At 34.8% G+C, this 25,855-nt stretch overlaps 2 protein-coding genes across 2 annotated transcripts; both read left to right on the plus strand.

Annotated features, from left to right (window-relative positions):
- The first annotated feature begins 80 nt into the window (after positions 1-80).
- On the plus strand, positions 81-12,408 carry LOC125652874 (prefoldin subunit 4-like). The gene is made up of 4 exons (XM_056149963.1): positions 81-184; positions 6,253-6,357; positions 6,533-6,596; positions 11,967-12,408. Exons 1-4 carry the CDS (start codon positions 164-166, stop codon positions 12,167-12,169), a joined length of 393 nt encoding a protein of 130 aa, XP_056005938.1. The 5' UTR covers positions 81-163; the 3' UTR covers positions 12,170-12,408.
- A 2,077-nt stretch (positions 12,409-14,485) lies between these two features.
- LOC125652865 (tetratricopeptide repeat protein 17-like) lies at positions 14,486-23,620 on the plus strand. The gene is made up of 3 exons (XM_048882311.2): positions 14,486-14,871; positions 22,207-22,417; positions 22,653-23,620. Exons 1-3 carry the CDS (start codon positions 14,600-14,602, stop codon positions 23,226-23,228), a joined length of 1,059 nt encoding a protein of 352 aa, XP_048738268.1. The 5' UTR covers positions 14,486-14,599; the 3' UTR covers positions 23,229-23,620.
- Positions 23,621-25,855: the final 2,235 nt, after the last annotated feature.

The raw sequence follows: 25,855 nt of genomic DNA on the forward strand, positions 1-25,855 counted from the left end.
ATATATGCAAAATTTAGGTGTAAAATTAACTAAAGAATCATCAGTACTAGATAACTTCTTTAAATATTTCACGTTTGAATTAACCAAGACACAACAAATACCGGTTTGGTTTCAAAATTACGATTTAATCTCAACCACATTTTGCATTGATAGAAAAGAAGTAATGGCCTCAATGAAAGACTCCGTAAGTAAATCACTAATTGTGGTTGTGGACCAGAAGATAGTGTTAATGCAGCAGTTTTAATGATGATTATAAATGACGGCCAGTGACTGTGCCTAGAACAGGCCTGTTTGAACAAACGTGGTTTTATACATAGAGACATCTGGGTTGCTTGATGGGGCCATGGCGATACACTAGTTCTCGGCTTGTTTAAGCTTGGCTATTGATTTGATTGACACCCTATGAAAGAACAGTCTAACCTTACCAAATTCTGTTAAAATTAGATTCTAATAACTTTTTTGACACAGATTATGAATCATTGAATGTAAGAAAACTAATATGTCTTACGGGGTGACCGTTTTTTAGGGTGAAGCAAAAAGTATTGGCATTAGTATCTATATCCATAACAGGACAAAAAACAACCCGAAGTTAGCACCTATAACGCTCTATCAAAGCATCCTCGGACCCCCTAACTACAATAGACATTTGATCCGCCTATTCATTGAATGTGGGAAACATAACGCAATTGATGTATTCAGCACCTGTGTTTAGCAACTTTACAAAGATAGTACATGGGACAATCGCGTTAATCGAGGAGTGATTATATATGATTTAGAAAATAAGATTTACATGCTTTTACGGATTTTATGTAACATCTCAGAACGACGTGAACTTGGGTACACGAGATTCAATATGTATTTTTTATCAGTTTTCTATCTTTTCCCTTTAAACATGTATAGACGTGTTATCTATAGGGAGAGCTCCGCTCTCACAGCCCTTCGGGCCGTGAGAGGACTTCGCCTTCTAGTAAATTTTTAGTACATGTAATTTAAAAAGTTATAATTTTTCTAAATCTGTGCATCTACAAAATGTGTCCTCATACACTAGTTACAGTACCCGCAACGTTATTCTTGACATGATAAACGATAGAACATGATACATGCATGATAGGATAGGATACACGCACGATACGATAGGATAAACGCACGATACGATAGGATACACGATAAACCTGATAAACGATCTTCATGATAGACCTGATAAACGCAAAACACAATAAAAGATCTTCACGATAAACTGAAAACCTGATAGAAATGTTTTAAATTTAGAATCAAATTAGACAGAACAAAATTTTGATACCGACAACATAATTACATTATGTTGGTAATAATACTGAAGGATTTCAATATTCATTAACACCTAAAACGTATAATTTCTTAATGCACGGTCGTACTTTTAAAAAAAATATTTTTATTTCAATTTTTTACGCCATCACAGCTAAAATCAGAAAACTAATCTGTATACGATATTTAATTCATTATTTGATATCTATTTGAATTTTCCCAGCCAATGATTCTAAAATTATATAATGTTTAATTTATGAATTATACAGTGAATTAATGAAATGTAATATAATGATGTGATATCATGCTTCAGTAGCTCTCTAATTATAATGTCTATTATCTTGAATGTGAAATAAACCAAGGAATATTTTATGTGTAGCGAGGAGGGGGTTATTTTGCATCAAGCTCTAAGTTCACCAGTCATTCAACAATTACAATTATTTTCATCTTGACCGCTTTAAAAAAGATCCACTGCATTACACCAAATATTCATACGTTAGATATTTCTACATGATGAGTGATGATTGATATTCATAAGTAATTGGAACATATGTATTTGAATTGATATCTTAATAACAAAAATAAATAAACTATGAAAAAAATGAATAAAACACAGCTTTTTTAAATTCACAATTTTGAAACGCTTAAAAAATTGTGTTTAGTATGTTAAAAAAATTACAAATAATCATCAAACCCGGTATTAATTTCCAGTATCTACCCTTGCACCCTTTTAAATCTTAATCTTCTAATTGTGTCAAATACAATGTCCCTGAAAATGTTTGCAGTCAAAACACGGGTGACGCGCACAAGTTCAATGGTGGGTATATAAATAGAACACAGGTGGAAAAAAATCGGAAGAAAACGAGCCTTTATTAAAATATATGTAATAAACAACGTACTTTACTGATTTTTCCTTTCAAATCGGAACTTCCTATTTCTCTGTTAGTGTTAATTACAAATAATTTTTTCTAGATTAGCAAATGTTTATGAACTGTACATGAAGGAGCTTTAAGATTTACTGTCCCCGGTTTGCTCGGCAAACCACTACCTACTTTTCATATTACTTGGAATGAAATTGTGATAAATTTTCACCCTCTCTGGACAGATAAATAGCTCTTCTTCTGCCTTAAAATCGACAGCTTTATGTTCTCCTTCAAATATATTGTCTTTTCTCGATTCCTAAAAATAGCTTCTTTAACAAAACGAATAAAGCTTTCGAAAAGTATCGTACTTTTTCATTAGATTTGATATACAATCCCGATAGTTTCCGAAGCTACACGATAAACGATTTTCACAATAAACGGAAAACCTGATACACTCAAAACATGATGCACGATAGACCTGATAAACGCAAAACACGATAGAAAACGGAAAACCTGATAAACGCAAAACACGATACGATGGATACACGCACGATAGAACACGATAGGAATGTCAAGAATAACGTTGTGGGTACTGTACTATATCATCTTGCCAACAATATTGGTTTTGGGTAGCTAATGTGACCACTTTGTAACCAGTCAGGGGTATAATGCAAACACGTTATTAGAAAAATAACGTATGTAACTTATCTTTTTTCACAATGAGATACCTCTCTTTGCTCCTGTCCTACATCAAATACTGTTCGGAACTTCTTAAACAGGTTATTTTTAGTCTACGTATTATTCTATGTCAACTCCTTTCACAATATGCCATGTGCACCACAGATATTTGCTCATGCACCAAGACAAAAACGCGTTTCTTTTATTCATAACCTTGCTTAATTCGGAACTAGGTAAAATTTTACCCCAAAATGTAAATAACAGTTCATGATAACATGTAAAATTCTACTAAGCTCCATCTGTTACATGATGCCATTAACAATTGTCGATCGGAGTCTGTGCACTACATCTTCTTTCCCATCCTGGAATCCCAGAATGCAATATGTATCGGTGGGAAATACAAAAAAAACCAAAATTTCAGTCAAAATCAATGACTACATCAGTTGAAAAGAATAACGATAATGCGTTATTTTTAAAAATTGTAAATGTTTATGTAAAATAACTTATTTATATATTTTTTCAAATGACATGTTTGCATTATGCCCCTGACTGGTAACAGTGCAAAATTAATGGTGGATCAATGGACAATGTCTATAGAAAATCTCATTGGTCTATATCAATCTCAGTGGGTTTTTTTTCCTTATATAACCGGTACCGATAAACGGTACCATTCCCAATGCCAAAAACCATTGAATTTTCCCAATTTGAGACTAAAAATTCCCAATTTACTTGCCGAAAAATAGACTGCTGACATCATAATTTACTTTGTCTGAAACGTTGTATGAGTTAACTAAAATGTTCACTTTCGGTATTAATCAAAAATACAGATCATGGCAGTGCACATGTTGTAGAGCTACGATGATTCTGAAATGAGCCTACTACGACGATTCCTTATGTCTCACAACAGCAAATATTACTGTAGAAATGTTTGTAAAGAGATGAATACTTCTTATTTTGTTCTTTTTTTTTCCCCTTTTCTCTTAGTTGAAATCATTTGCCGATACATTGGTAGAAAATTCCCAATTTGTTCGATTTTGATGCTATTTTCCCCAATTGATACCAGTGGGTAGAAAAAAACCCTGCTGAATCTAATTGGTGATATACTGACCTGTCTATAGGAAATCTGACCAAGTCATATAAAGCGCATTTGAGATCGCTGTTCTTCACATGAGTACAAATTCCTAAACCGATTACGCATCATGAGAACAGGTTCGACGTGCAGGAACTTGCACCACCTACAGGTAGTGTGGTCGAAGAACACGTTCTTTTCATTTGCAACTCTAAGAACGGAGCAATCTCAAATGCACTCATAGAATGTATGATACATGGATTTGTTTCCGCCCACCCCTTTTTATAATAAAATAATCTAATAATGACGAATCATTCGCATCAGTATTCCATTTAAAAAAAAGAGTGGTTAATGGAACAAAATTAACTCAATGTTGTACTTTCGCTTAGATCTTCGTGTGCCCTTTCTCTGTTTTGCCTATCCAAACCTTGTTGTGATTAGTATGAAGTTAAAAAAGATAAATCCAAGTTTTGTTACAAGTAATGATCTCATTTAATTGCCACTAATCACAGTCTTTGTAATTGCTAAGGAACTGGGTGGCCATTTCTATAAAGACACATTTTTGCTCTCTGTAAGGTTGGTTGTATATTGTTTATCGCAATTTACCTTTGAATTAGAACGCTTTGGCCGATATAGTATTGCGTTGTGTGACGACACAATTGAATCTGTTTGTAATATAATTGCGAAATGCAACAGAAACTCTCATTGGTCCATATGTATAAGTCCGCCCAAATTCCCTTATACGGGAGTAGTCAGCATTTGAAAATATGACGGCCAGACGCTAGATGGAAAAATACTTCAAAGGAAGAAAGAGAAAAAGTTGTATTCTTGTGTTGTTGTCTCATAAATTTAATATAAAAAAAATTCCTAACATATTTTCCTACTATACTTGTGTCCAAACATACCTTCAAATATTTATTAAAGCCCCATACGACCCAAAAACTCGATCACAGCTTTTGATGATTTCGTTCGTAGACGTAGCCATGTTAGGTAGCCAGTCAATTCGAATCCCTGTTCATTTCCATACTGGCACAATAGCGTCTAGATGTGTACTAATACCCCACAAATATTTTAGCTAAATAGTTTAAATAATATACCACCCCAGTCCTATTAAATGATAATTATTCAAATAGCTAAACTCACGGCAATGTGACTTTCATTAGTCAAGAGCGGCCGCGCTGGCCGGTCTCCATCTAATGGACTTATGTAGCATTTTCGTTAATCAAGAGCTTATTTTACATTTACAAAGACTGGTACAAAAATGTTTTAATTTCTATTAATTATTCGTGTTGATAATAAATGAAGAGCGAATACATAACTTACAACCGATTTTATGAATAGATATCAATAGCAAGAGTTCGAATTGACTGGCTACCTAACATGGCTACATCAACAAACGAAATCATTTGAAGCTGTGAGTTTTCGGGTCGTGTGTGGATTTAATGAATATTTGAAGGTATGTTTGGACACAAGTAGATCTATATAGTAGGAAAATATGTTAAGATTTTTTTATATTGAGTTTATGAGACAGCAACACAAGAATACATCGATATCAGGCCTCAACCATCCGCAGCTTTTTGTGACCCGTAAATCGAAGATTTTTATAAGAAATGGATCTTTTCAGAGAGCTATGTACAGTTCTCCAGCTACACTGAATCAGCTTGAGAAAGTGGTCGGGCTGTAATCGGCCAATGAAAACTCTTGTTGTATTACATCAAACATGTCATTCAAATTGTTCAATCGTCTCATTCAATTGTGTCGTCACACAACGCAATACTATATCGGGTAAAGCGTTCTAATTCAAAGGTGAATTGCGATAACATGTTACATCCCGCTCAAGAATCTTTCACTGATATGGAAACATCACCTTTGCTGGTGAAGGGGTGCAAAATTAAGGCCTATGCTAGTATCAGTGCGTATGACCTTTGAACAGGGAGAGATCTTTATCGTGACATAGGACCTCAGTTTTTGAGGTCTCATCCAAAGGACTATCCTATTTAGTCATCTTTTACAACCAGCAAGGAATACTGAGGACCTATTTAACCGGGATCCCCACAGGACCTCTTTTGTAAGGAGATGGGGGACCCACTATACTAAATGCAAACTTTCTGAAGCTTTAACTGTTCTATTAGAACAGCTGAGGAATCAATGTTTGTAATATTTGCAAGGTTTTCAGTATGTCTCACAAGTTGCATCTTCAGCAGTTAGTTTTCATGTGCTAATTTTAATGTTTTTATTTCGGTCTATAGAAATTTGGTGTGGTCTATAGGAAATAAAATGATTGTGGACTGAATGTCTACAGGATTGAAAAGTTAGTTTCGCACACTGTGTAACTCCATATAACACCTCCTGTTGTAGGACCCAGACACCCAGGTGACCTATGATGACCAACAGAAAATAAACAAGTTTGCCCGGAACAATGCTAAACTTCAGGACCTCAAGGATGAGCTGGACAATAAAAAGGTGGGGAGAAAGAGTTGATTCTATTTATTTAAACTTCCAAACAAGTAGATTTTAACTGGCATACATTCTAAGCTGTTGAAAATACATTCATCATACAAATATATAGTGAATAAATAATGAATGCTATATGGAATAAGAAACTTGTAACAAAATGTATAATTTTGTATTTTTTCAGAAAGAGCTGCAAAACTTGGAGGATGCTGGTGATGAAATGTTGATGGTAGATGATGCAATAGTCCCATATCCTTTGACTATTAAGATGATTTTAATAATGATGAGATCAATATATTAGCCTTGTGGGGAGTTATATTTGAAGAATTTTTCACAGATTAAAATTATCCTTTAACATTTACATTTGAAAAATTAATTACAGTGTGTAGATAATTTTTTATTGAAAAAAACCCACTATGTTTAATGAGTAAACTCAGGTGACCTATTGCAATTGGTTGTCGTCAATGAACAATTGAACATTTTTAACTTCTTGATAACTACTATTTCAATTTTTGGCAAATTTGGTATGAAGCATTCTTGGAACAAGGGCGACATAATTTGTAAATTCTAGCACCCCTGGGGCCCTAGGGAGATGGGACAAAAACTGCCCAGAATTGAGCAATTTTCAAAAATCTTCTTCTACAAAATCACACATGTGTAAGAAAAACTGAATGCATAGTGATGTAGAGCAGGAAGTCCTCTACCAAAATTGTAAATTTCATGATCCCTGCGGTAGGGGTTTTGACCCCAGGGCAGGGCCAAACTTAGTATATAGTGTTTAGGTGTAAAACACTTAAATAACATCTTCTTTAGTGCTATTGATACTAAATTGAAACAATTTGGATATTTAGAAGGAGTACTGTAGGTAGTCCTTTACCAAAATTGTAAATTGCTTGATCTTAGGGGTAAGGGTTTGGTTTCAAGGTGGAGTAAAAATTATATTAATGATTTTAAGGACTTACATTGTTTAAGTTTGATGATACTGTATAAAATCTAAACGCATACTTAGGAATAGCAGAAAAGGATGTACAAAAAATGGTGTATTTCTCAACCCAGGGTTTTGACTTTAGGATGGGTCAAGATTAGTCTAATCTTTTAAAGTTGTATGATCTGAATTACGACAATTTTTTTTCCATCTTGTAAAAACACTATTAAATCATCACACATATGTAGTTATGAGGCTGTATGACATGTCATACATTATTAGTCCCCTACCGACGAAGTCGAGGGGACTTTAGTTTTGTGCTCCGTCCGTCTGTCTGTCAGTCCAGTTTTCTGCACTTTTTTTCTCTGTTCTTGCAGATATATATTTTATATTTGGTATGTGGCTTTGTCATAACAAGTTACAGATCAAGTTTGAATTTCGTCTCGGTCCGTTGATTTTTCACTTAGTTATGGCCCTTGAACTTAGGAAAATAGCATGAATTATCAGTTTTCCGAACTTTTTTGGTTGTGCTTGCAGATATTCATTTGATATTAGGTACATTGCTTTGTCATAACAAGTTACAGATCAAGTTTGAATTTCATCTTGGTCCGTTGATTTTCCATTAAGTTATGGCCCTTGGACGTGGAAAAATAGCATGAATTGTTAGTTTACATCCAAGTTTCTTATCTCTGTAGATAAGAATTAAGAATACTACACTCATTAAAACTTCTAGCATAGTATGATCATCTACATGTCACAGTTTATTGACTTGGTTAAAGACCTAAACCTAATTATAAATTTGTCTTTTTTCTTGGTCTAGTCTCTACTCGAATAGTAGTTGATTTCCAACCATTCCTATCCTGGTTCCCCAATTTTCCCTTTTACCATAACCTACATAATGAACTTTGAATATGGTTGTGGTACAGTGATTTTTGCAACCAGTAGGGGACTATGTATTGCCATGCAATACTCTCAGAATGCTTGTTTCACCTGTTTTAACCAAAATTATTTGATTTTAAATCGGTGTTTACAAACAACCGCATCACTCTGCCATTTCGAGTGATAGTCACGGGACCAGTTCAAACTTTCAGATCATTGGTGGTCTTATCTGTGTAAAGCTTTGTATTTTGTTACAACAGTACCATGCAATAAGTTTAATAGACATAAAATATCAAATACATGCACATATGTACCTCTTAGTAACTCATTGTTTTACGCTCTTTCAGCCTTAAAATTAGACAGTTGCATCTGAGTTAATACATTATGTTGGAATTCCCCTGACGTGTGTGGGGCTATTTATAGACACCTAACTGTATAATTTATGTGTCGTCCGGAACACCTCGAGCCTTTCACCGAAAAACACTGTGATTTCGGTGAAAGGGCCGAGGTGTTCAGGATGATTTTATGTGTACAACACTATATTTACTTTCTAAATAATCTTCTCTGTGTTTTCTTTTACGTGCAGATGTTTTCAAGCATGTAATTAAGGAAAAGTTAATAGTTTTTAACACTAATTAATCAGCTTGAAAGTAATTATGTACAAAAATAATACATGAACATCAAATCATGCAGCCTTAATGTTAATACACATATTATATTATGTAAAACCTTTCATCAGTATATGCGCTCAGTACTCAGGTGACCGATAAGGCCTGTGGGCCTCTTGTTGAAAAAAGTATTCTAAAATGCAAATATAATTGTACTAGGGCACAGTAGTCACAAACATCGGTGAAAGCTGTCATTTTATATATTTACTTGCAATTTATTGTATGTAGTATTGTGTGATTAGTAGGCTGTCATTCACACACCCAAGTATCCAGGCCTAGAGGTTATAAAACTTAACTCAAATTACCATACTCAAAAGTTAAGGGTATGAAACGTTTACAAAATTATTCTGAAGTACATGCTCAAGATGTTTTGAGTATGCTTGGGAGTTTGAACAGCATTTTCATGAGTTGATTTAAGACTGAACAGAAAAGTTGATAAAATTGTTTGAATTTGTATCATAATCACATCTATATCAATGTTTGTTTTTTTACATATTATTGATGAGAAATTTTCAAAGTTTGGATAAAATTTAAATTTCAAAAAATTGATTGTTGCAGTTGGTATATCCAAAATGAATGAAGAGAGAGTTTTATGAAATTTATATTGTTTTACATATGTCAAAGGCGGGATGTATTATGGTATGACGCCGTCCGTCCGTCTGTCCAGACTTTGTAGGCAAAATACAAAATGAACTGTAAGCTCCAGGATCTTACAACTTAATACATTTGATCACCATGATGAGAGGAAGATGTATAATGTTTCTCAAGGCCAAAGGTTGAGGTTGTAGTATCACTTAGTAGGGGAAAAAAATTGTAGACAGGATACAGACTAAACCATAAGCTCCAGGATCTTACAACTTGGTACATTTGACCACCATGATGAAAGGAAGATGCCTATTTTTTCTCAAGGTCATAGTTTCACATAAAAGGAAATCCTTGTAGGCAGGATAGAGACTGAACTATTGGGGCTAGGACCATCAACCTTGGTACACATATTCCTCATGCCAAGTGGAGGACACCTTTTTTTCTTTAAGGCCAAAGGTCGAAGTTGTAGTATCACTAAAATATGAAAACTTTATAGGCAGGATATACGCCAAACCATAAGCTCCAGGTTCTTACAATGTGGTACTTTTAATCACCATGATAAAAGAGAATGATGCCTATTGTTTCTGAGCTCAAAGGTCATTAAGGTTGTATCACTTAGTAGGAAAACCTTGTACGTAGGATACATGCTGAACTGTAAGCTTCAGAATCTTATAACTTGGTACATTTGATCACCATGATGAGAGGAAAATGCCTATTGTTTTTCAAGGTCAAAAGTCGTAGTATCAGTTAATAGGAAAACCTTTTAGGCAGAATACAGATCAAACTATTGGAGCTAGGACTGTCAAACTTGATACACATACTCTTCATGTCAATTGGAGGACGCATTTTGTTCTCAAAGGTCAAGGTCGTAGTATCGCTTATTCGGGAAAACCTTGTAGGCAGGATGCAAACCAAACTGTTGGGGCTAGGACTGTCAAACATGGTACATATAGTAATCTTTGTGTTTTGTAGAAGTGGAAACAAGCTAATTCCAGACAGCATTCTATAAGATGTGTATATATACATCAAATGAAAAAAAAAATCAGTCATCAAAATCGGTAGGTTTTTTATCAATCGATATTTTCTGATTATCAGTACAACACTAACACATACACTTTATGCCAAGCAGATAATGCCTATTGTTTCTCAAGATCAAATTCATTGTACATGTATCACTTAATAGAAAAACCTTGTTTTTGTTATGAACACAGGTATTGCCCTGAAATTTTGTCACAATTTCCCTCTCAGAGAAATATATAATCAGTTCACATTTCAACTTGATTGTTACCTAATTTTGGGCTAAAAGTAGGTCAAATAGTTTTCTGGACTTTTTCTCATCCTGGATACAGATATTGCACAGAAGGTCTAACGGGCGTAGGTTGTATCGTTCGCATTACTCTTGTTCAAAGATAAAAATCTGTTTGAATATCCGCTATGATCACATCTAATTGATTTTATAACATTGGCAGTTTGTAAGTGTGATTTTTAACATAAACAAGAAGGCAAATGTTAAAGATTCAATGAACTTAAATTTAAACAAAAATCTTCCACATGGTTATCATTTCAAACAAAACACGTACTATGATATACAAATTCTATTTATATAATCAAATTGGTTTCTTTATTATCAGTTTATATCATCAAACTGTTTCTTGTATTTTCTTCCTTTTTTAGTAAAACGTGTGAAATACACAGTGATAATGTACTTGATGTATAAAAAAAAAAGGAAAAAATAAACATTGATAAGTAGATAAAAAAACTACTGAATACTTTCATTGAGTAAGGCAGACCTAAGATCAGATGTCTTTTATTTCCCTACAGGAAACATTAATGTACCAGATAAGTAATTTTTGTCTTAAAGGGACTGATTCACGATTTTACCCAAAATTTTGTTTTTCACTTTAAATGATCAAAATCTACCGTCTAATATGTTTAGAAGGTTTTACAATAAAATTAAGGTTATTCATCATGACAGAAGCTCATTATAGAGAGTTTATCATTTGTTTTGAAAACAAAGATTGAGGTGTGTTATTGTTTTTGAAGTTTTAAAATAAATGGATATTGATTCAAGTTTATTTTTTTTTATCCCATTTCAAGTATACTTTAGGTCAAATGTGTCATTTAAAAGTTAAAATTTGTAATTGTACAAAATGAAGATGCTTTAAATTACAAAATGGTTTGTTTGTTTACATAAAAAGACTCGAGTCTTTGTTTACATAACAGAATCAAAGCTAAAATATTCCTTTTATCCTTGCATTAAGACGGTCCAAAGTTTGGTTGTCAACTTTAAATTAGTTATATTTTTAATTTTTAACATCAAAAATGAAATACATTTCTTACGAAAAACGTGAACCAGTCCCTTTAAATACCAGAAGGATGTACATTTGATGTTATATTTATGTGTAACATGAATCAAACATTGCACAGCATTTGCAAATCAGCAGCAATAGAAATGGGTACTAATTGGAATTTCATATGCTGCAATATAGAAATGTATATTATTGGTCTTTTATGTAGTAAATCTAATAGTGATGCATGAATGTTCCTTGACTCAAGAAATACATACCAGATAGGAGAAGTGTTTGTCAGTCTGGAGGTGGAGAGTGCCAATGAGATGTTGGAAAAGGCAAAGGAGAACACACAGGGAGAGATCAAGGTCCTAGAACAAAAGTGTGAATCTATACAGACTCTGCTGCAAGATCTTAAAGTCAAACTGTATGCAAAGTTTGGAAACAATATTAAATTAGAAGCTGATGAGGAATAAATAGCATTGATATCTTGTATTTCATTAGATGATTTATTATTATCCCAAACTTTGCTGGAGAAGTACGTACAGTGGAAGGTCATCACTTATAATTGTGTTATGAACAGTTGTTTAAATACAATAAGTGAGCCAGCTGCTCAGTGGTGGAAATTTTTGTACACCTAAACACGTATAATTAGCTAATTCGTGCATACTGATGTATATGGTATACCAATAAATTTTGAAGCTCTTTGAAAAAAGATAGTGTTTTTTTATTTCATAAAAACTTGGAATGTGAACCATATAGTGATTTTTCCTCACAAACTAGGGGGCCTCCATGGCAGAGTGGTTAGAGCATCGCGCTCAATATCACACAGCTTCTCACCAATGGTTGACGCAGGTTCAAATCCCACTCGCGCCGGTGAGAAAGTTTCCCAGTTTACTTTCGAAAGGTCGGTGGTCTCTTCTCAGGTACCTTGTATCTGGGTTCTCTCTTTCCGAAAAGTTATAGTGAATACTTTTACAATGTGGCTTATTGGATAGCCTTGAAATTCTATACAATGCTTCATTATCATTTAATGATGTTCACATTATTCTGACCCAGGGATCTAATATTTTCCTACAAATTACAGTGGATCAAAGAGGAATTTAATGCTTTTGTAGCTTTTTTAAATACAATCTAAGGTATGTTCACTTTCCTACTGATACTTGAGCATAACAGTCATTATTATTGTATCATATATACAACAATGACATAGGTCACATCAATGTTAAATCTTTTCTCCATCTTTTTCTTCAGCGCACAGAGTATATGCCCTGCTGTATATTAAAGTTGAAGGGTTTGTGTCATTTGGGGAGCCGGGAAGACATTTCTTTTTAACAAAATCAGTTGCTGTACAGTTTTCGTTTTGGTTTGGTATAGAACTTTCCATTTGTCTTTCAAAAATAGTTTTAAACTGGATTAGAAGAAGAACTGTTTTGATATATTTATTTTTTTTTTTTCATATCAAAGCAGAACCACTTCATGATGGCGTTTCATAACTAAGAATGCACCTAGGAACATGGTGGCAGTAACATGCTGGTATTGTGTGATGCAATGAGCAATCAGGGACAACAATGAGTTTATAAAGTCCACCTAGTATTTGTTTAGCTATAAATTTGTCATACTGAATGATGAATTATGTTTGAAATGATGTTCCACCATTATAGCTATACAGCAATGTCATCCAGCTGTTACCAAAAAGTCAGAAAATGATTTACAGCATGGCTATGATTAATTTTTAGCTGGGTTATTAAAAGTCGAACTTGGGTTATGATATATTGAGAATAACATATCTGCTGGTGTCTGCATGGACATCAACATCTCTATTTTCTTTGCAATAACTCAAGTACTGTTTGAGCACCTTATAATTATTAGACAAAGTTTGGGCATATATATACAGTAGGAATCGTTATGCCCATTTGTATCAGTCTGCGTCCACTATCATTTTCTGGGCCTTAACTTTTTGCTCGAGTAACGGAGGGACAAAAGGACTCCATACTAGGCACATAGGTTGGTTTTGGCAAGGTCACCTTGAGGTGGTATGACTCATGATCTGACCCAAAGACTTTCTTTGGTTTATGATATAGATTTGTTAAATGGAAGAAATTTTATATTTTTCTGTATTTTTTTAAAATATAAAATATATATACTTTCAAGTAACTAAATGGGTGTCCGGGTAGCACTCGCTTCTCACCGCTGCGACCCAAGTTCGATCCCCGTATGGCGGTTGCCTGCTTGGACACGTGGGTTTCTTCCGGGTACTCCGGTTTCCTCCCACATAAATGACCCCCTAGTGCATACATCCATGCATCAACAGACCCCATTGGAATGAAGCTTTCGAGCTTTCATGGGTTAATAATTATCCTTGGTGTGTGTGTGTGTGTGTGTGTGTATATATATATATATATATATATATATATATATATATATGTTTGTATGTATTTATATACCGAATAAACATTTATTTATTTATTAAACTTTAAATGTAACAGCTAGAAATCGTCTACATCTATAATTGACTTTCCTCCATATTTAGCAATAATTTCCACATTTGAACGAATGGTACGAGGCCTAAAGGGAAATGGACCAAGAAGGACAAACTTTAAACACATAAAATAATTAAACTGTCATGATGCAAATGACAAGCAATGGATTCAATAAAAAAAAAATGAGCAGAATTCACACAGTGATAGTAAATATGCCTATATCGATCTATTTCTTTCATAATTAACTTTATTTTTAACATGTATATTGCTAATTTTGCATGGATTAGTACGATTTACTGCCCTTGGCAAATTCCCAACAAAACATAGGTGGCGCTGCCAAAAACCGCCATATTGACGAAAAAAACCCACGATGTCAACTGTCAGAAGGTGAATGGTCAACATCGACTGCCAAAATTTTTTAAAATGACTTACGATTTACCAGGAGTTTCATACATGGCACTTTATATAGTGTCCATGCAGATAGTGAGTTCAAATTCCAGAAGCTCCACAGGCTCAAATCACTGGAAGCTCAGCACAGACGAAGGAAAAGTCATTCAAAGTAGTGACCACTCGGATGTGGAAACTGACGACTTGATGAACATTCTTACCAATAAGGTAGTGGAGAACGGGGAATGGCGTATAATAAAGAAGGCAGAGCATTGTGGAAAACATCGGTATAAAGATTGCGCAAATGTGTACGTATGGTTTTTTTTCTCTCTCGGAATTTAAGCATGTAAATGAATAGGCTGATGATCAGGCCTATGTTAACCATATGAAATGCTGAGAAATATGTGGAGAAGCTACGTCTACTGCACAGTGGAATGTAGTGAAATATCTTGTACGTTGTCACGTTGCATCGGAAATGTGCTTTATTCTAACTAAAATCTATAAGTATGAGTTTATTCCTTTGAGAATTATACATTCCTTTAACTAATTCATTCACATGAAGCAGTAATGTCAAATTCCCATCATCTCTTTATACTCGTCACTCATGGGATATCTAGATGTGAACAGTGATTCGGCTTGGCTGATATTCTGAGTAATGCCTATAAGTAAATCTCGGGACAGCCCTTAAAGGGTGTTTACCATGATTTTTAAAGTAATTAAAATCAGAAGGAGTAACCTTAATAAAGCATGTTTCTACTGTTATATTGTTTCATTACTCCCAATAATTGATACAAACATGCTTTTATCTGCACATATTCAAAGCTTCCGCTTCACAAATCGTCACTAATGAGCTATCTTAATCTAGTCACATGATATAGTGATTCCCACAGCAGCTTCAAAAGGGCAGGGAAAATTAGTACCTCAGACAGGGGCAGAAGGGAACCCTCGCTTGGTTCGGGGCATTAAACGCCACATCCTCACAAGTCAAGGTTTTGTGATTTGGAATTGTATTTGTTCACGAAAATGCTCAATGCACTCTTCAAAAAATTGTACAATTATAAAACAAAGTAACAATGAATCAAATAATTCTTTTTAATCTGTTACCAGGAAAACAAAGCCCGTGGGTAGTAATTTTATATGGTTTTTTAAATGTTTATGGTCCAAATATTATGTTGAAATTTTTCTTACGTAGACCTTGTAAAGCTGCTCAATATGCATTTTTTGTTGCCATGGCAACCAATTTAAATTTTATTAAAGATATAAAAAGTGCTATTTTTTGTGTTGTAAAATAAAAAATTTCTACCAACTAGTATAATCTTATAGATAATACTCTTTCTGAGAATTGTACCAGCTTTTTACCCCATAAGTTTGCCTCGATTAGTTTTTATAACACTAATATTCCCGTTTGTACAAAGATCACGTAAATGTAAAACATCACAAAATTAAGCCCAACTGGTCAAAAAACAACGCGGGCGATTTTTTTAAAAAGTCAATTTTCAAAAGATAAATTCCTACTGAACATACTGATATGCAGCGTGACTTTGTTTGCTACATGTCAAAATGTCGCAAACCTTACCTTAAGTTATTTGTTACTCATAGATGAAAATATTGTAACTCCTGTTTTTGTTAACTGTTGATCGAGTACATGCAATTCCCCATCACTTAAAATTTTCGTATGGAAGATCAACACTGAAAAACGTCATTTGAAAGTTTAATTGAAGCTGCGCGATGTTTCAGGAATTTCTATGCCTTGTTTTGAAATATTGCACAGAGTCAATCGACACCGGAATCATGGTTAATTGATATGGATTAAGTTATATTTTACCCGTATATATTAAAATTTTATTTTTGATACGGTAAAATAGTCTTGTCACACGATCTCTGCGAAATTGAGTTGTCTCTCTTGTTTATCTCATTTACATATCGCTAATAATAGATACCTAACAACTTTTGACGTATCAGAAGAATTTTAACAATCTTCTAGATATTATTCAGAATGTTATTTCCATAGATGAATACTTCGTGTTCGTGTTTTAAAAATGAATTTCCAAATATTTTTGTGTGCAAAATGACCAGGGAATTACTACACAAATTGATAATAAAACTGACATCTCTCTTGTGATAAAAGCAGTGAAGGAATGGTGTGCCACGAAATGACATGGGTTTCAAATGGCTTTTCTCAAACTGCTCATAATAACCCCTTCACACTTCTTGGGGTACACAAGAGCGCGTGCCAATCCGCGCATCTAGCTAGCTAGGTTCACTTCAATCGTGTACCGATTCTAAGTGGTTCACCGTAAAAGCAAAACAGTAAATGCATATATATAGTGATGAAAAGAAAATGGTCACCATTTTTTTTTTTCAAATTGAAAAACTTGTCACAATATCATACCGAGGAACAAATTTCGCGAGATTGAAGTAGTATAAACTTTTTTTTGAAAATGATACCATACTTAGACAGTTTCTACGGATGTTTACCGTTATCACGTGCTTCCAATTATCGGATTAGACACAAGTGATCAATTACGATCTGTTCAATTTACCTGGTCAAATACTGCATGATTATGATCTAAAACGAACTTCACAAAAGAAACAGACTTTTGTAACTGGGGTACAAAAAGGGGGAATTTTTGTGTTGTCTTCAATGGCAAAAGGGCGGTGATTTTTTGTTTCAAATTTGGGAAAGGGCAGAGGGGCGGCGGCAGGGCGGGGCACCCCTCTGAAACTGTTTAAGGGAATCCCTATGATATATCATGACGTCATACATGTCAATTGCTATGTATGTGTGTGTGAATAGATTCTATTGAAAATCATAAATTATACCGAATGGATAGATATTCTTCCGATTTCGATGACATCCCGTTAGTATTCAAGATTCAGCCATACATGTTTTAACCTGTCGTTGTGCCAAATCTAAGAGAAATTCCGTCAGCAAACATTAATATTACAACGACATTGACAGACTTGAATGGAGATGTCACAGAAAGGGTGGGACGTTTTGGTAAATATATATCTTATCATAGAAAGACACTTTTTGTTCGGAAACATTTAGTGTTCCCTTGAAGATCATAATATTATAGGCACTATTCAGGGGGGATCCAGGAATTGCGGTTACGGGGGGGGGGTGCCACTTCATGAGGCAGTGGGTCCAGGGCAAAGCCCTGGTGGGGGACCAGGGGGCAAAGCCTCCGGAAGCTCCTGGGTTTTATATACAGATTTAATGGGCTTGAAATATTTCTCCTATTTAGTCATTTGTACTATTTTCTATCATTTTAATAAGGTGAAATTAATAAAATGACCCAAATTTTAAGGGTTTTTTTTTGAAAAAATTAAGTTCTCCCAATAAAGTAATTCAAGAAATCAAAAGATTTTGTCATTATTTCTCTGAGAGTGGAAGAAATTGCTTCTTTTATCGTTTAGTACATTTTCCGAAACAAGATGCCGCAATTTACCTTAAATTTGAAAATTTTAGGGGGGGGGGGGGCTGACTGTGCACCCTTTAAATCTGCCACCGCTATTTAAAGCGTAGGTCTGTACATGTAGAGTGTAACATGCATTAGGCTAGCCAATCTGATTAAAATCAGTTCTTCTCTAACCGTTACACTGAAGAAGGTAGAGAAGATCTACTTTTAATTAAATTGATGCAGTAACCTATGTGTCGAAGGAAACAGCCGATTTACCGATGGGCTACCGGATTTCAAAATTACTAATCTGAAAATCTATCGACTTCTCAAATCCTATAGTGTGTATAAGAGGGAGAGAGGGGGGGACTTGTCATTTAATACATGGGGCCAATAGTCATAACCTATACCTTATAATTCATCATACTCACAACTATAAAAAAAAAAAATGGGGCGGGGGGGGGGGGGGGGGGGGGCTGTCGTCCATTGCAATTTTTTTTACTGTATTTTAATTGGGGGGGGGGGGGGGTAGTCATACATGGTGTCAATACTCAAAACTTCAAGCATGGCGGAGGGGCAGTAAATCAATATATCATTGCATATGAAATCAAAAGTGCAATACCGTGCATATATATATATAAAACGTGTATGCTACACAGAACTTACTGTGGTTGCCAGACCCGCGGCGACTTTGATGATTGCCTCAATATACCTGGTAGGCTATATAGGCCTAAGAGTTCTCAAAGTCAGTCTCTGATTATGTTCAGTCTGAACACAGGGGCTTCTTATCCATTTTGTTCTCAAACTATATATAAATATTTAACAAGGAATGACACGAAAATAGGATATTGGTTGTAAACAAAGCTCAAAATCACCGTAGTTCCAAGAAACAGATCGAATCTTCTTATACAAAGGGTGTTAAACATCTCGTAATTCAAGTCCAACGTAGTCCGATTCTTTCATATTTAATTTAATGAGTTTTTTAAACGAAAATAATTCAAGCTGTCTGCATTGTCGTCGATCACGCACAGGAAAAGATAACTCCTGCAATGAATATGCATATCTAGCTTTTTGCACTTTCGATACAAGATAATCACTAAAGCACGCTTTATTTCGAAAAAATAATACCAGCACGATTTAAAACACCACATTTTCATATAAATTTACATGCAGTAAAAATCGTGGTAAAAAACCTTTAAGTAAATGTGCAGGGTTTGACACTAAGGCACGTCCGACTGACCGAGTCTACTTAATGATAGGTCCGGTCGGGTAAAATGTCGATTTACTAGTCCGACTGGTCGTGTCAAAAAAATAAACAAGAAACTTTACTTTAAACCGTAAGATATTTTATTCTTAACTAAAAGAAAATAACTGTAAAGATTTTGCAAGCAATCTTGAACCGTGTGATGGAATAATCTCTATTTTTAGTTTTAATAAATATGTTGCGGTCGGTGTTTCACGACATCTACTCGATGTTAATTTTAAACAGTTTATTTGAATTGACTATAATAAAGTGTTTATCAAGTTAATAAATTATGTCGTAAACAGCTATTTATCGGTGTTGACATATGTGCGGGAATGTCTCTATATTTAAATACGACTTCTCGTCCTCAAGGAAAGACGTCCCAGGAGAAAAAAGAAAAGGCTAGGAAGAAACAAAGCAGGGCTTATGAAATATAAATTAAATAAAAAGCCGGTTGAAGTCATTTTATACTAAATAGACCAAAGAATATCCGTGACGGGTAGAATTTAAAGAAACAGAAAACGTGTTTGAAAATCAAATTGAATGACGAGACTTAGATATTTTTGAGACAATTAAATACGTTTTGGTTCAAACTTAACGTTTGTCATTTAAATGAAGTATTTAAATATGGAGAAACTATCAGATTTTGTCTGGAAAGTTGGTCAGGGCTAGTGGATATAAAGTCAGGTCTAGTAAAAATCATTTGAAGTAGCCCGACTTGTCTAGTGCTCAAAAAAGTAAATGTCAAACCCTGATGTGTATTGAATATCACAGGCACCTGAAGTGTGGATAGCTTGTATAGATCTTACATGTATATACATACCCCCCCCCCCCCTTCTAGAATGAAATTATATTTATACAGAACCAATAATTTATCCAAAATATGTTATTTCCCCACCGATCATCCTTATAAGTTGTTCTGAATAGTCAGTTTCTACCTTCTGTAAGTTTTTGAGATGACCACTTGTGAGATACTATTATATGTAAAGGTGTGCAACAAATCATGTAAACAAACGGGGCTACCTGCTTCGAGACTGATCCACAGGGTATAAACCAACTTTATCGAAGGAATTTCTGCGAATATCTCGTCAGGCTAATGTAGTTCTACTTAATATGCCTTTCATGATCTAAATCCCATGCTATCGGTTTTATTAGCTGAGTTGCGTAGCAAATCTCGGCTTTTAAATTGGCGAAGGATGGATGTCCAGTCAGGTAGGCGGCGTCTTCAATTAGCTTGTCCGGTCTCTTAACTTTCATACTTTTTGGTGCATCTTTGTGAGACTTGCATAACATGATCACATCCAAAAGAGGAAAGTTCCTATTTATTTTGAGGTCAAGGTCACTTTGCCAGGTTTGACACTAAGGCACGTCCGACCGACTGAGTTTACTAAATGATGGATCCGGTCGGGTAAAATGTCGATTTACTGGTCCGACTGGTCGTGTTAAAAAATGAACAAGAAACTTTACTTTAAACCGTAAGATATTTTATTCTTAACTAAAAGAATAACTGTAAAGATTTTGCAAGCAATCTTGAACGGTGTGATGGAATAATCTCTATTTTTAGTTCTAATAAATAAGTTGTGGTCGGTAGTGATGTTTTACGACATCTACTCGATGTTGATTTTAAATAGTTTATTTGAATTGACTATAATAAAGTGTTTTATGAAGTTAATAAATTAAGTCAAAACAGCTATTTATTGGTGTTGACATATGTGCGGGAATGTCTCTATATTTAAATACGACTTCTCGTCCTCAAGGAAAGACGTCCCAGGAGAAAAAAGAAAAGGTTAGGAAGAAACAAAGCAGGGCTTAGTAAATATAAATTAAATAAAAAGCCGGTTGAGGTCATTTTATACTAAATAGACTAAAGAATATCCGTTCCGGGTAGAATTTAAAGAAGCAGAAAACGGGTTTGAAAATCAAATTGAATGACGAGACTTAAGATATTTTGGAGACAATTAAATATGTTTTGGTTCAAACTTAACGTTTGTCATTTAAATGAAGTATTTAAATATGGAGAAACTATCAGGTTTTTTCTGGAAAATTGGTCAGGGCGAGTGGATGTAATGTCAGGTCTAGTAAAAATCATTTGAATTTGCCCGACTTGTCTAGTGCTCAAAAAAGTAAATGTCAAACCCTGCTTTGTCACTAAATGCCATAGATTTGAGCTTGTCTGGTCTCTAACTTTCATACTACTAGGGACATCTTTGTGAAACTTACATAACATGATCACATCCAAAAGAGGAAGGTTCTTATTTATTTTGAGGTCAAAAGGTCAAGGTCACTTTGTCACTAAATGCCATAGATTTGAGCTTGTCTGGTCTCTAACTTTCATACTACTTGGTACATCTTTGTTAGACTTCCATATTTTGATCACATCCAAAAGAGGAAGGTTCATATTTATTTTGAAGTCCAAAGGTCAAGGTCTCTTTTTCACTATATACTGTAGATTTGAGCTTGCCTCTAACTTTTATACATGTACTTGCTTGTGCATGTATTGTTTATCAGACTTCAAATCCTGATGATATTCAAGACTCATGTTGCTTTTGAAGTCCAAAGGTCAAGGTCATCACACTAAATACCTATTGTGGTCATTCAAAGCTTCATACTTATAAACTATATTAAATACGTGCATGTTTTTACTTCGTAAATGCAAGCATGCATAATTTTCCAAACTGCAACTCGTCCATATGCATCTTTGATGGGTTTTAGCGATTTTTAAAATTTAACAGAGTATGTTACCTCATGTAAAAAATTTGAAGAGAAAATAACGTCACAGAAAAGAAATAACGATAATGTACATTTATCAGTGCTCCTTGCAAAAATAGTTGGGTATAAAATATATACTAGGAAGAAACTAACAGGAACCATGATAATTTGTAATATTGAGATATAATATATATTTGATTTGAAGTTTTCCAACAGTGTAGTTGAATGTGCTGTATGTTGACATTACTAAACCATGAGATTTAAATTTGCTATAAACGTTGATTCTGTAGTGAAGATGATCAGAAAAAGAAAAAGGTGCTGAGTTGTGGAAAGTCAGCAAACCATACACAATATGACCACTTGAGGGGAATAGCCAATAGAAACGAACACGGCCACATACCTGAACCAGAGGTAGCACTCATCTTCAAGAAAAAGGGCAGCAAGAATTCGCATGTGGATATCAGTGAACTGGAAGAAAAGCTTAAAAAAATGAAAAAAGATGTAAGTTAAACTTAATTACTGACAGAAAATATGAGCTAAAGTAAAAGGTTTTACTAAGGTTTGATCTTGTCTCTAAGTAATGTTACATGGACCATATCAATGAAGTAAATGCAGTATAATTACAATCATAATTTTTCTTCTCCAGTGTAACAGTCAAAGAAAATATGATTTTAATTAAATTGAATTAAATGTTCAAGTTTTCAGCTAAAGAGGCTAATGTTTTCTTTCTTTTCAGGATCCAAACTCAGCCCATGTCTATAACCAGATTGGAAACTTTTGGAGAATAAAAGGAAATACACAGAACTCCATCGAATGCTTTAGAAAAGCATTGTCGATATCTCCAAATAATCCAGAAGTCTTACTCAATATGGCACGAGTCTTGTTTAATCTCCAATATTTAGATGATGCAATATTTCTAACACGACGTTCACTAGTCATGCAGACTTCTACCCAGAATACTTGGCTTCAGCATTTTACATTGGGGGAGATACTGAAAGCATATGGACATTACCAAGAGGCTGCACTGCATTTTACACATGCTCTTGACCTTAATCCAGGTTTTCAGCCAGCTAAGGCACATCTGAGAGAAATGGAAGGAACTCCAAGTCCGACTGTCACACAGTATACACTTTTCATTATCTTGTTTTTAGTATTAGGGGTTATTTTTGGCGTCATCACTTCTATAGAGGCTAGTTTTGAAGATCCAGGTGAAGTGAAGACCCAGCGACATTTTAACCGGGCCATGGCTATGAGATCAATCAAACTAGGCATCAACCCCAGGATTATCCGCATGAGAAAAATGAATTGTTAAACCTTTGTCCTCAAGAATTATGATGGTTGTGGAATTTTATCATTTTTTATCAAAAATGGTATTAAATGCAATTCATTTGAGCTCAGACAGTGATTTTAACATGTCTACATGAAGTAAAAAGAAATGTGATAAAACACATTGATAAATATATGCACTGTAGATTGAATTCTACTACTGTAATGAACACCTATTTTGTTTCCATCAATTTGAAGTTAGGGTATTTGATATGTTCTTTTATGTTATGAAATTCTGCGACACTGTGGACCATCAAATACTTCCATCTTACTTTATTCTCAAGATTTTATTCTAGCATCCTAGTGCCAAATTGTTGTTCAATTAATCTAAATTGGTCACTTTACAGATCAAATTCAATAAAGAAGCAAGAAACTGGACAATGTGTTTTTGTGTAATGGGAATATTGGTAGGTAGAGATAAATATGGATCTAGTCAAAAGTCCCTCAAACTTTTAGCCCAATTTCCAACTATCAGTATCGTGTCTAAACAACATTTTTTCCCATTATCAACTAGGTTTCATCACTGTGGCACAGTTCTTTTTATGCCCCCTTTTGAGAAATAGGGGGCATGCTGTTTTCCACTGGTCGGTAGGTCTGTAGACCGAGCCGTGTCCACTCAATAATTTAGAACCCTTTGCATGACGGACATCAACCTTGGTACACTGGTACAGACCAAGGAGTAGATGATCTCTATTGATTTTGAGGTCATAGGGTCAACGGTCAATCCACTCTGGACATTTGAAGTTACTGCTGTCTACTCAATATCTTGAAAACCCTTTCCTTGATGAGAGGGGGTCAAGTGGTTAGAGCATAGTGCTTAAAATCACATGGCCTCTCACCTCTGGTCGTCGCAAGTTCAAATCCCGTTTGTGCTGGTATGTGAGGAAGTTTCCCAGTTTACTTGCGGAAGGTCGGTGGTCTCTTCCCAGGTACATTGTATCTGGGTTCTCTCTTCAACCAATCAAAACTGGGCACTACCAGATAACTGAAAAATTGAGTGTGGCGGAAAACATCAATCAATCAATCCTTGACAAGACATCAAACTTAGTACAGTGGAACATCATAAAGAAAAGATGAACCTTATTAATTTTGAGTTCATATCCTTCCGGGTCAAACTGGACAATAATGTCTCCTATATTTTGGGAATCATTTGCTCGATTGACACCAAACTTGGTACACTGGTATATCCTAAGAAGTAGATTGCCCCTGTTGATTTTGAAGTCACATGGGCGAGGGTCAATCCATTCTGGAAACTGAAGATAATTTGTCTGCTTAATGCCTTGCATATTTCTGAAACGTTTCTTGTTTAAAGACTTCTGGCTCAGTGGGGCAACCTATTGATATGTGTCCATCATGTGTGTGTTAACAGTTCACCATTTTGAACTTCTTGATAACAACCATGCCAATTCTTTTCAATTTGGGTATGAAGCATCTTTGGGAGAAGGGGACATAAATTGTAAATATCAGGACTCCTACATCCCAGGGGGCAGGGCAGTAATTGACAAATTCACAAAACTTTTCTACAGACAGGCCTCTACCAAAATTGAAAATTTCACGATCCCTGAGGTAGAGATTCTGATTCCAAGGAGGGTCCAAACTTCTGTTTTAACTATCTATTCACATAATAACAATCGGCGTTTTAACATGCTTGACTTTGGGATGCAGAATATTTTATAATAATACATATAGATCTATCTATTTTGATCAGTGATGTGACATTTCTGAAAACTGATTCTATGCGAGATTTGTGTATACCATTGGAATAAAAACACTGAAGTTACATGTTTTATGAAAGATAAACCCAAAATACCCAAGGAAATACAGGGGGGGGGGGGGGGGGTTCTACTGGATGTCCTGTCCGAAAGCACCTGTGATTGCACATCCATACGAAAATCCCCGCTACTCATTGATCAGTCGTTTAATCAATGAGAGGCAAGACTAAACTAATGAGCTAGATGGTATATTATGTACAGCCCAAAATTCCCAAATGCTTAATTTTTTGGCTCTTTTAACCCCATCCCGTTTTTTGACGGAAGACAGAGATACAAATCATAGGGACTGATACTTTTGTTTAATAATAATAGCAGGGGTTTATACTTATTTATAATATAGGAAATTTTATGAGGGAGTAGTATGATAACAGATCGCTCCGACTGCAAAACTAATCCGTCTTCTAGTCGTTCCGTCCCGGGTTGATCCGGCTCTTAGGTTTGTATAACTATATTGATAGATTAATGATTTCTTATTTACTATTAATGATATGATTTTCGTGTCGATTTTGATTTCCTTTTGATATTTATCAATCAAAAAGATTCAATCTATGGCTAATTTGGCAGATTCAAGTGTCGGGACCGGTTATAGACATTTTAGATCTAGAATTCGCAAATGAATGAATAACGAGAAATTATTTGTAAAACATATGCTCCCCGTGATGCATAATTGTCAAGGGTTATACACGTGCATCATTTAATTGATAGAAGTATCACGAATTCAAAATATTGAGCAGACAAAATCTTCCTATCTCAGGAGTGGATAGACCATGCGACCTAAAAAAAAAAAACAATAGGTGTCATCTTCTCCTTATGCTGTACCAGTGTACAAAGTTTGGTATCA

Source organism: Ostrea edulis, chromosome 1, assembly GCF_947568905.1.
Source record: "Ostrea edulis chromosome 1, xbOstEdul1.1, whole genome shotgun sequence".
Classification (NCBI taxonomy): domain Eukaryota; kingdom Metazoa; phylum Mollusca; class Bivalvia; order Ostreida; family Ostreidae; genus Ostrea; species Ostrea edulis.